The following is a 13,176-nucleotide window of genomic DNA, read 5'->3' on the forward strand; positions in this document are numbered from 1 at the left end:
GTGGAGTGCCTCAAGGATCTGTTCTGGGACCCTTACTCCTTGTGATTTTTATAAATGACCTGGATGAGGAAGTGGAGGGATGGGTTAGTAAGTTTGCTGATGACACAAAGGTTGGAGGTGTTGTGGATAGTGTGTAGGGCTGTCAGAGGTTACAGTGTTTCACTGATAGGATGCAAAACTGGGCTAAGAAGTGGCAGATGGAATTCAACCCAGATAAGTTTGAAGTGGTTAATTTTGGTAGGTCAAATATGATGGCAGAATATAGTATTAATTGTAAGACTCTTGGCAGTGTGGAGGATCAGAGGGATCTTGGGGTCTGAGTCCATAGGACACTCAAAACTGCTGCACAGGTTGACTCTGTGGTTAAGAAGGCATATGGTGCATTGGCCTTCATCAATCGTGGAATTGAATTTAGGAGCTGAGAGGTAATGTTGCAGCTATATAGGACCCTGGTCAGGCCCCACTTGGAGTACTGTGCTCAGTTCTGGTCACCTCACTACAGGAAGGATGCGGAAACCATAGAAAGGGTGCAGAGGAGATTTCCAAGAATGTTGCCTGGATTGGGGAGCATGTCTTACGAGAATAGGTTGAGTGAACTCGGCCTTTTCTCCTTGGAGCAACAGAGGATGAGAGGTGACCTGATAGAGGTGTATAAGATGATGAGAGTCAGAGGCTTTTTCCCAGGCTAAAATAGCCAACATGAGAGGGCACAGTTTGAAGGTGCTTGGAAGTAGGTGGGTAAGTTTTTTTTTACGCAGAGAGTGGTGAGTGTGTGGAATGGGCTGCCGGCGACGGTGGTGGAGGCGGATACGATAGGGCCTTTAAGAGATTCCTGGATAGGTTCATGCAGCTTCAAAAAATAGATGGCTATTGGTAACCCGAGGTAATTTCTAAAGTAGGTACATGTTTGGCACAGCATTGTGGGCCAAAGGACCTGTGTTGTAGGTTTTCAATGTGTCTATGTTTTTAAGTGCCCACCGTTGCCAACACTGTTTCAGACACGTGACCACTGTCAGTGACATGGTTTTACACACGTGAGCACTGTCAGTGACACGGTTTTACACACGTGACCAGTCGCTGACACAGTTTTACACACATGTATGCTGTCAGTGACACAGTTTCACACACGTGACCACAGTTAATGACAGCTTCACACACACCATTGTCACTGACAGAGTTTCAGACACGTGATAAGAGTTGGTGACACAGTTTCAGACACGTGACCACAGTCGGTGACAGTTCCACACACATGACCACTGTCAGTGCAACAGTTTCACACACGTGGCCACAGTTAGTGACCCAGTTTCACACATATGATCAGTCAGTGACACGGTTTTACATGCAAGTTGCAGTTAATGACACACTTTCACACGTGAGCACAGTCGCTGACACAGTTTCACACACATGATGACTGTTGGTGACACAGTTTCAAATATGTGACCATATTCAATGACAGTTTTACACAAGTAACTACAGTCTGTGAGACAGTCTCACATAGATGACCACAGTAGCAGACAGTTTTATACACGTGTACTCAGTCAGTGACATGGTTTCACATAAGTGACCACAGTCGGTGACAGTTTCACACCCCCGACTGCAGTTGGTGACTCAGTTTCAGACGTGTGACCACAGTCGCTGACAGTTTTACACAAGTAACTACAGTCTGTGACACAGTTTCACACAGGTGACCACAGTCGCCGACAGTTTCACACACGTCCATAGTCTGTGACACAGTTTCACACACGTCCACAGTCAGTGATACAGTTTTGCATACGTAACCACCGTTAGTGACATGGTTTCACTCACGTGACGGGTGAAGTAATAGAAGCTGAGTATCATGACGAAAATCATGCCCACAGTCAGATAACAAGAGGGAACCACCGTTGACCTATAGGGACATAGAAAAAGTGTCATCTTTACAGCCCATCGTGAGGCATGTCCAGCCTGTAGAAACCTCAGCTCAGAGGACTCTGTGCTGTTCTGCTTGCCCCTTTACTGGAAGTAAATGAGGGCTTTGGAGAGGTACTTCCCCAGGGAGCTTCCTGGAATAGAGGGCATGAGCTGTACTGAGAGGTTGGAGAAACTTGGACTGTTTTCTCTGGAGACTGAGGGGAGACCATAAGATCATAAGATATTGGAGCAGAACTGACCAGTTCGCCCACTGATCCTGCTCCAACATTCCACCATGGCTGACTTAGTATTCCTCTGAATCCCATTCACCTACCTTCTCCTTATAAGCTTTGCCACCATGACTCATTAAGAGCCTATCATCCTCCATTTTAAATATACCCATTGACAAGGTTTCCACAGCCATGTGGCAATGAATTCCACGGAGTCACCACCCTCTGCCTGAAGAAATTCCTCCTCATCTCTGTCCTCAATGAGTTAACCCAGATAAATGTGAAGTGTTGCACCTTGGTAGGGCAAATGCAAGGAAACAGACACTGTTAAAAGCAAGATCCTTAAACTTGTTGTTCAGCTGAGAGACCATAAGACCTTAAGATATAGAAACGTAGAAACATAGAAAACCTACAGAACAATATAGGCCCTTCGGCCCACAAAGCTGTGCTGAACATGTCCTTACTTCAGAAATTACCTTGGGTTACCCATAGCCCTCTATTTCTCTAAGCTCCATATACCTGTCCAGGAGTCTCTTAAAAGACCCTATTGTATCCGCCTCCATCACCGTTGCCGGCAGCCCATTCCACGCACTCACCACTCTGAGTAAAAAACTTACCCGATATCTCCTCTATACCTACTTCCAAGCCCCTCAAACTGTGCCCTCTTGTGTTAGCCATTTCAGCCTGGGGAAAAAGCCTCTGACTATCCATACAATGAATGCCTCTCATCATCTTATACACCTCTATCAGGTCACCTCTCATCCTCTGTAGCTCCAAGGAGAAAAGGCCGAATTCACTCATCCTATTCTCATAAGGCGTGCTCTTCAATCCGGGCAACATCCTTGTAAATCTCCTCTGCAGCCTTTCTATGGTTTCCACATCCTTCCTGTAGTGAGGTGACCAGAACTGAGCACAGTACTCCAAGTGGCCAGGTTCCTATATAGTTGTAACGTTACCTCTCAGCTCCTAAACTCAATCCCGTGCTTGATGAAGGCCAATGCAACGCATTATTCTTAACCACAGAGTCAACCTGTGTAGCAGTTTTGAGTGTCCTATGGACTCAGACCCCAAGATCCCTCTGATCCTTCACACTGCCAAGAGTCTTACCATTAATACTATATTCTGCCATCATATTTGACCTACCAAAATTAACCACTTTACACTTATCTGGGTTGTTCTCAGATCTGCCACTTCTCAGCCTAGTTTTGCATCCTATCAATGAAACACTGTAACCTCTGACAGCCCTCCATACTATCCACAACACCCCCAACCTTTGTGTCATCAGCAAATTTACTAACCCATCCCTCCACTTCCCAGGTCATTTATAAAAATGAGGAAGAGTAGGGGTCCCTGAACAGATCCCTGAGGCACACCGCTGGTCACAGACCTCCATGCAGAATATGACCCATCTACAACCACTCTTTGCCTTCTGTGGGCAAGCCAGTTCTGGATCAACAAAGCAATGTCCCCTTGGATCCCATGCCTCCTTACTTTCTCAATAAGCCTTGCATGGGGAACCTTATCAAATGCCTTGCTGAAATTCATATACACTACATCTACTGCTCTACCTTCATCAATGTGTTTAGTCACATCCTCAAAAAATTCAATTATGGCTTATAAGCATGACCTGCTTATGACAAAGCATGACAAAGCCATGCTGACTATTCCTAATCATATTATGCCTCTCCAAATGTTCATAAATCCTGCCTATCAGAATCTTTTCCATCAACTTACCAACCATTGAAGTATAGGAGCAGAGGTAGGCCATTTGGCCCATCGAGTCTGTTCTGCCATTCAATCATGGGCTGATCCAATTCTTCCCGTCATCCCCACTCCCCTGCCTTCGCCCCATACCCTTTGATACCCTGGCTAATCAAGAACCTATCTATCTCTGCCTTAAATACACCCAGTGACTTGGCCTCCACAGCCACTTGTAGCAACAAATTCTACAGATTTACCACCCTCTGACTAAAGTAATTTCTCCGCATATCTGTTTTAAATGGATGTCCTTCAATCCTGAAGTCGTGCCCTCTGGTCCTAGACTCTCCTACCATAGGAAATAACTTTGCCATATCTAATCTGATCAAGCCTTTTAACACTCGGAATGTTTCTATGAGATCCCCCCTCATTCTCCTGAACTCCAGGGAATACAGCCCAAGAGCAGCCAGACGTTCCTCATATGGTAACCCTTTCATTCCTGGAATCATTCTCAAGAATCTTCTCTGAACTCTCTCCAAAGTCAGTATATCATTTCTAAAGCCCAAAACTGCACTCAATACACTGTGTGGTCTCACAAGTGCCTTATAGAGCCTCTACTTCACATCCCTGCTCTTATATTCTATACCTCTAGAAATGAATGCCAACATTGCATTCGCCTTCTTCACCACCGACTCAACCTGGATGTTAACCTTTAGGGTATCCTGCACAAGGACTCCCAAGTCCTTTGCATCTCTACATTTTGAATTCTCTCCCCATCTAAATAATAGTGTGCCCATTTATTTCGTCCACCAAAGTGCATGACCATACACTTTCCAATATTGTATTTCATTTGCCACTTCTATGGCCATTCTTTGCTCTCTGTTTCCTCAACACTACCTGCTCCTCCACCTATCTTTGTATCATCGGCAAATTTAGCCACAAATCCATTAATCCCATAGTCCAAATCATTAACATACATCATAAAAAGCAGTGGTCCCAACACCCTTTATTCCCACACTCTGTTTTCTGCCGATCAGCCAATGCCCCACCTACGCTAGTAACACCCCTGTAATTTCTTGGGCTCTTATCTTGCTAAGCAGCCTCATGTGCGGCATCTTGTCAAAGGCCTTCTGAAAATCCAAGTACATCACATCTACTGCATCTCCTTTGTCTACCCTGCTTGTAATTTCCTCAAAAAAATTGCAGTAGGTTAGTCAGGCAGGATTTTCCTTTCAGGAAATCATGCTGGCTTTGGCCTATCTTGCCATGTGCCTCCAAGTACTCCATAATCTCATCCCTAACAATCGATTCCAACAACTTCCCAACCACTGATGTCAGGCTAACAGGTCTATAGTTTCCTTTCTGCTGCCTCCCACCTTTCTTAAATAGCGGAGTAACACTTGCAATTTTCCAGTCATCCGGTACAATGCTAGAATCTATCGGTTCTTGAAAGATCATTGTTAATGCCTCCGCAATCTCTCCAGCTACTTCCTTCAGAACCCGAGGGTGCATTCCATCAGGTCCAGGAGATTTATCCATCCTCAGACCATTAAGCTTCCTGAGCACCTTCTCAGTTGTAATTTTCACTGCACGTACTTCACTTCCCTGACACTCTTGAATGTCCGGTATACTGCAGATGTCTTCCACTGTGAAGACTGATGCAAAATACACATTCAGTTCCTCTGCCATCTCTGTGCCTCTCATTACAATATCTCCAGTGTCATTTTTTATTGGTCCTATACCTACCCTTGACTGTCTTTTACCCTTTATATACTTAATAAAGCTTTTAGTATCTTCTTTGATATTCATTACCAGCTTGTTTCATTATTTATCTTTTTCTTCCTAATGACCTTCTTAGTTTCCTTCTACAAGTTTTAAAAAGCTTCCCAGTCCTCTATCTTCCCACTAGCTCTGGCTTCCTTCTATACCCTCCCTTTTGCTTTTACTTTGGCTCTGACTTCACTTGTCAGCCATGGTAGTGTCCTTCTTCCCTTTGAAAATTTCTTCTTATTTGGAATATATCTGTCTTGCACTTCCCTCATTTTTCACAGAAACCTCAGCCATTGCTGCTCTGCTGTCCTTCCTGCTAGCATACCTTTCCAGTCAAACTTGGCCAGTTCCTGTTGCAAGGAACGGGGCAAACCCAAACGCAGGACACAGGCATGGAGATTGAGTTAGGATGCAGATGAGGGTGCGAGAGTGGCTGGAGCTGAATTTGCAAATAGGAGGGTGAACAGGAAAGCAGGAGGCAGGCAGAACTTATCTTGACACAGAGTGTGGAAAGGCAAGCAGTAGACAATACTTTTCTTGACACAGAGAGACAGAGTTATGCAGGTAAACCTCCAATCCTAAGCAGCCAGGAACATTAATCACCACACTGGCTAAAACAACAATCTGGCAATGAGTGGATGCAAAGCCGGGGTTTTATGCTGCAGGTCTTGATGAGAACCAGGTGTGCCGCCATCAAAGGGAATTAGGAGAAAATGGGGAATTAATGGTTGGGACCATGACAGTTCCCCTCTCATGCCATCATAATTTCATTTATTCCATTGAAATACCAACACATTGGAATTTAGTTTCTCCTTCTCAAATTTCAAAATGAACTCAATCATATTGTAATCACTGTTCCCTAAGTGTTCCTTAACCTTAAGCTCTCTTATCACCTCCGGATCATTGCACAGCACCCAACCCAGCACAGCTGATCCCCTAGTGGGCTCAACAACAAAAATCCATCCCTTAGACATTCTACAAATTCTTTCTCTTGAGGTCCAGTACTGGCCTGGTTTTCCCAATCCACTTTCATGTTAAGCTCCCCAACGATTATCATGACATTGCCCTTCTGACACACCTTTCTATCTCCTGTTGTAATTTGTAATCCACATCCTGGCTGCTGTTTGGAGGCCTGTATACAACTGCCATTGGGGTCCATTTACCCTTAACTCAACCCATAGAGACTCTACTCCTTCTATTCCTATGTCATTCCTTTCTAATGATTTATTTCTTATACACAGGGCCACAGCATCCCTTCTGTCTACTAAACTATCTTCCATCCTTTAGTCAAGTTTCAGAGATGGCCACAACGTCATACTTGCCAATCTGTAGCTGAATTTCAAGATCGTCCATTTTATTCCTTATGCTGTGTGCATTCAAATATAACACTTTCAGTCCAGTATTTGTTGCTTTCTGTTTTAACTGCACCACGTCTCTATTGCCCTGTAACTCATCCCACTGTCTGTGATTATGCCTCATCTCCTGCCTGTCCTTTCTATCATCTCTGTTGAATGCTATCTTTGCAGTGGTCTGGTCCGTGAGGTTGTGATTCCGGTTCATGGTCCGGTCCATCGTTCCTTTTCCAGGTTTTCTGGTTTTCTCTTTTTCCTGTTGGGTGCTCTAATTGAGGCGCTGATTCACATTTTGGGCTGGCTACATAAATAGCTCCTTGGTTCAGCTTCAGTTGCTAGGACTTAGTGATTATGTTAGAGACTGAAATAAGGAAGGCTCAGGCAAATAGAGAGTCAGTAGTGGCAGTGTTCTTTGACATTGAAAAAGCCTATGATATGATGTGGAAGGAAGGATTATTAATTAAACTGCACAAGATGGGGGTTGGTGGGAGAGTTTTTAATTGGATTAAAGATTTTTTGTTTGGTAGAAAAATTCAAGTTTGGATTGGATCAGAATTATCAAAATAGTACATAGTGGAAAATGGTACACCTCAAGGTAGGGTGATTAGCCCGTTACTTTTCATCATCATGATCAATGATGTCTTCACAAAGGTACCAGTGGATATAGGTAGGTCACTGTTTGCGGATGATGGGGCCTTGTGGAAAAGAGGCAGGAACATGGACTATATAATCAGGAAACTACAAGAAGCAATTGATGAAGTCGTGGAGTGGGGTTATGATTGGGGATGTAGATTTTCAGTAGATAAAACTCAAACTGTATTTTTTACCAGGAAAAGGGTTGAGGTAGGGAAGAAGTTAAGGATGTATGGGGTTGAATTAGAAAGGGTTGCATCATTTAAATTTCTGGAAGTTATATTTAATTCACGATTAACATGGGCAGACCATATCAGGAAAGTTGAGGAGAAATGTAAAAAAGTAATAAATGTGATGAGATGTTTGACTGGTAGGGAATGGGGAGCAAGTTGTTCAGCTTTGAAGAGAACGTATGTGGCTTTAGTGAGATCTGTATTGGATTATGGAAATATAGTATATGGATCAGCAGCTAGGTGTCTTATAAGGAAACTGGATGTGATTCAGGCTCAGGCCTTGAGAGTGTGCAGTGGGGCTTTTAAAACGTCACCAGTGTCAGCCCTACAGGTAGAAATGGGAATAATGCCTTTGGAACTAAGAAGGATGCAACTGATGGCAAACTACTGGGCTAACTTGCAGGGGCACAATGATTCTCACCCTACTAAAGGAGTGTTGCAGGAGTGCTGGGAAAATGGGAGGTTTCAGAGGGATACCTTTAGTTGGGTAGGGAATGATATTGCGAAAGAATGTGGAGTGTTTGATCTGAGGGTAAGTCCTTCAGTAGTTTATCCGGTTGTAGCTCCATGGAAGCTTGTATGGCCTGACATAGACCGGCATTTGTTAGAGGTAAAAAGGGAAGAAAGATATAAAACAGATTTGGTAAATGCATTTAACTGTCACGTGATGGAAAAGTATAGTGATTATACTCACATTTATACGGATGGTGCGAAGGAACCTGAAACAGGAGTGACAGGGTTTGGGGTGGTAATACCAGCAAAAGAAATTGGAATCAGCAGATGAACATCTAATAAGTTAGGGGTGTTTACAGTGGAGATGCTGGCAGTGTTGGTTGCGTTGCAATGGGTGCAGAAAGCCAGACAAGTCAAAGCATTGATATGTTCAGATTCACCCTCAGTTCTAGCAAGTTTAAGGTCTTTTCACACAAACAGTTGGCAAGATGTACTTTATGAAGTCCTTCAGTTAGTTACAAGAATTGCAAATCAGGGAGGTCAGGTAAAATTTCTATGGGTTCCAGCACATGTAGGGGTGAAGGGGAATGAGAGGGTGGATGAGTTGGCAAAGAGGGCGTTAAAGAAAGAAAATGTGGAAATGCACATTAGTATCAGTAAAGCAGAGGTTAGGTGTGTAATCTGGAAAAAAGTCAACCAAATGTGGCAAGAAAGATGGGACAGGGAGGGGAAAGGGAGGCATTTATATCAAATACAACAGAGTGTTGTAGTTACTAGGGTAGGTAATGGAAACAGAAGAGAGGAAATTGTGTGGACTAGGTTAAGGCTGGGGCATTGTGCATTAAACAAAACATTGAAAATGATAGGGAAACACCAGACAGGATTGTGTGAGGAATGTCAGGAAGAGGAGTCAGTAGAACATGTAGTTTTGTGTTGCAGGAAGTATGGGGTACAGAGAGAGATGATGAGAAATAAACTAAGGGAGTTGGGGATGCAGGAATTCACATTAAAAGGGTTGCTGGGCATGGGTGAGAGAGCACAAGTCCAGGTATTTTTAGCGTTTTTAAGGGGTACAGGGGTTTTTTTTATAGGATATGACGAATAAACAGGAATAGGGTACTAGGATGGTCAAAGATGGGAGGGAAGTGTGTGTGTGTGTGTGTGTGTGTGTGTGTGTGTGTGTGTGTGTGTGTGTGTGTGTGTGTGTGCGCGTGCGCGTGCGCGCGCGATTGGGTGAAGGGATTTAGAATATATGTCTAGTGTACATTCCGGAGCAGAGGGTGGCGGTAATGCACCATTAAGCTGGATGCCAACCACCGTAAAACAAGATACAGACAGACAGACAGCTTCAGTTGCTGGAGAGTGAGAGGTTGAAGAAGCTGGTTGTGATTGGATGAGATGGTGATGAGAGAGGACCAGCAGAGTGAGTTTGAGATGGAGGATGGTGGGAAAGAGGAATGAAGTGGAAAGAGTAAGAAAATAAAACAGAGGTATGAGATATTGAACTCTGAGGAGTCAGGGGATGATCAAAATAGGCTGGCAAAACAATGGAAAGAAGATGAGATTAAAGCAATTATAAAACTGAGCGAAGACGGGGTGTCTTTTGGCGACTGGAACCTGATTCATTTGATGATGACAATCATCAAACTTATAGGTGAGGTTAACAGAGCAAAAATTTTACGAAATGGATCGCTATTAGTGATTTGCTGGGATAGTGCTCCCTTGCAGAGTGATAAGGTTAAATAAAATAGATGGCAAGGAAGTACAATACTCCATACCCAACAACAGAAAGTGGACTAGAGGAGTTATTTCGGGGATACCAGCAAAAGTAACTATGGACAAGATTAAACAGAACATAAAAGGAGCAAAAATTATTGAGGCCAAATGTTTGAAAGTTACACGAAATGGAAAGAAGTGTGATAGTTTATTGGTTATGATTAACTTTGAGGAAGAGAGATTGTTGACTAAAGTTTATTTAGGATACTTCTGTTATGAAGTCAGAATATATATAGCACCACTTTAAGTTGCTTTAAATGCCAGAAATTCGGGCACATTGCGGCTGTCTGCAGAGGGAAACAAAGATGTGGGAGATGCGCTGGAGAACATGAATACGGGAAGTGTGAGGCGGGAGCTAGGCTGAAATGCTGCATTTGTGTCAAGGAACACAGTGCAGCATATCAAGGGTGCATTAATAGTAAGAAAGAAGCTGAGATACAATATGTGAAAGTAACTCAAGGGATCAATTATGCGGAGGCAGTGAAAGCATTTGCTGTAAAGGAGAAGGCTATCAAACAATCAAATACAGGGAATAATAAACCGGTGAATTGTGAGGGCCATAATAGATAAATAAGGATACATTAATAATGAGTAGAAAGGATTTTGTACTGTTTATGGTAGATGCCATTAACTGTTCAGTGCAAACAGACAAAAGAACTGAAAAAATTAAAATTATAGTCAAGTCTGCGAAAAAATATCTTGGGATTACAGGGCTTAGGTGGGAAGCAGTCAAAGAAACACTGAATGGAGGATCAAACAGTTTACAGGCAGGAGAGGCGGGATATTAATGGCAGTATATATATATTACAAGGGAATGCAAGGAGTCTTATTGCAAATGGTCAAGAATTTACGAAATATGTATCAGAACTTAAAGGACAACTTCAGATTTTATGTATACAAGAAAATGGTTGAAACCCAGGGTAAAGGTGCAGAACTTCAACAACAACTAGAGGTACTCAAAAAGAACAACTGAGAGTTGGAAAGAGATTGGATGAAACAGTACTGCATTTAAAGGAGACGGTTTCTGAAAAGGGTGCTTGTTGTCAAAAATTCAGTGACTTGGAAAACAGATTATAGAATGGAGGAAATTAGTCAAAATTATAAAAGGAAAAAGGAATTGTTGCAAAGTAAATTATTTACATTTGGATTATTAAATGAAAACATGGAAACAAATTTAAAAGTTAAGCATGCGATTAATAATAAGATTTTAGTCTTACAAATGATGCAGATGAAATCAGTGTAATTGAGGTGATGCAATTACTTGAAAAACATATGATAAAAATTAGGGAGAACAGCAGTTTGTGGCACTGCTCTCTAATGGGCGCATACAGCATTTGCAAGAGGAATTGCAATTACAGAGTGAAGCAAATAGAGATATGCAGGTGGAACTAGGTTGTCTGAAGTGGGTTGGAAAGAGATTGAAAATGGAGGAACTTATTACAAAATTACAAAAGGAAAAGGTATTGTGGTAAAGTGAAGTATCTGCATTCAGGTTATAAAATGAAATCATGGAAGCAAATGAAGAAGAACTGCAAGATCTCAGTAAACAACGAGAGACTATGATTCAAGAAAAGTAAAACTTGGAAAAAGCAGATAGACTTGAAAAACAGCAATTTTAAACATTAAGCATGCAGAAATTAATATTCTTAAACAAGAAGCTTTTAGTTTTACAAATAATGCAGTTTAAATCAATAATGCAAGTACTTGAAAACCATGTGACAAAAATTAGGGAAGAAAAGCAGTCTGTGGCACTGCTACCGACTGAGCTTATACAGCACTTGCAAAATGAATTGAAATTACAGAGTGATGTAAATAGAGATCTGCAGGCTGAACTAGATTGATTAAGGCAAAGTACTTCAGGACGTATTTGGTTGAAGATGGAAGACGGAGGAGGAGGTGGTGGTGGTGTCTCGTCATGTTCAGCATTCTGTGTATGAGTCCCGGCCCTATGTCCTGTTCCCAGGGAGGGGTCCTGGCTCTGTGTTCCATGTCCCTGTGTTCCTGTCTCTCCCTCAACCAAGTCAAGGTTTCTGGCTTTGTGTTCCGAGGTTCCTGTTACCCAAGCCTCGTCATATCCTTGCCTCGAGGAACCCAAACCTCGTCATGTTCTCGCCTTGAGGAACTCAAGCCATGTCCAGTCGTGTAGCCACGTCATGTCCTCGCCTAGTTCCGGGGTCTGAGCCTGAGTCGAGACCAAGGTTCTGGGTCCTTGTCCAGTCTCCGGCTCGGAGTCCAAGCCCAGGCTCCTAGTTCCCAGTTCCTTGTCCAGGTCCCGCTTGCCTAGCCAATGTCCTAGCCCAAGTCTGTGTTCTTGTCCCAGCTCTCTAGTCAAGCCCTGTTCCTACTACTTCAGTGTCTGTGTCTTGCATTTGGGTTCGCTCCCAGCTGCCCCCCGTATGACAATCTTTGATTTATTTCTGTCTTCCCCTTCCTCAGCCCTATCACTCTGGTTCCCATCCCCCTGCTAAATTAGTTTAATTTCCCTAACAGCAATATTAAACCTGCCTGCTAGGATATTAGACCCCTTTGGGTTCAGGTGTAACCCGTCCTTTTTGTACAGGTCATACCTCCCCTAGAAGAGGCCCCAATGACCCAGGAACCTGAAGCCCTGACCCCCTACACCAGTCTCTCAGCCACGCATTAATATGCCTGATCGTGCTATTCTTGCGCTCATTAGCACGTGGCACAGGCAGCAATCCTGAGATTACTACCCCCAGAGGTCCTGCTTTTCAGCTTCCTACCCAATTCCCTGAATTTTCTCTTCAGGACCTCCTCCCTTTTTCTAACTAAATCATTGGTATCAACATGTACCAAGACTTCTGGCTGTTCACCCTCCCCCTTCAGAATAGTCTGCACCTGAATCGAGACATCCCGTACCCTGGCACCTGGGAGGCAACACACCATGCAGGTATCTCTATCAGGCTGACAGAACCTCCTGTCTGTTCTCCTCACTATGGAATCCCCTATGACTACCACATTCCTCATCTTCCTCTTTCCCTTCTGCACCACGGAACCAGGCTCAGTGCCAGAGACCCAATCGCTGTGTTCGTCCTCTGTCAGGTCACCCCCCTCAACAGCATCCAAAATGAGATAACAATTACTGAGGGGGATGGTCGGATGGGTGCTCTCTACTATCTGAGT

General features: G+C 43.4%; 1 protein-coding gene across 2 annotated transcripts in view; it reads right to left on the reverse strand.

The window, feature by feature from the left end:
* adcy3a (adenylate cyclase 3a) overlaps positions 1 to 13,176 on the reverse strand; it is a 209,619-nt gene that overhangs the window by 79,111 nt on the left and 117,332 nt on the right. For both annotated transcript variants that reach the window (XM_072264686.1, XM_072264687.1), the window contains exon 14: positions 1,807 to 1,888. In XM_072264686.1, the coding sequence (XP_072120787.1) occupies positions 1,807 to 1,888 (82 nt within the window). The remainder of the gene's footprint in view (positions 1 to 1,806; positions 1,889 to 13,176) is intronic.

This window comes from Mobula birostris, chromosome 8 (genome assembly GCF_030028105.1).
Source record: "Mobula birostris isolate sMobBir1 chromosome 8, sMobBir1.hap1, whole genome shotgun sequence".
NCBI classification, from domain to species: Eukaryota; Metazoa; Chordata; class Chondrichthyes; order Myliobatiformes; family Myliobatidae; genus Mobula; species Mobula birostris.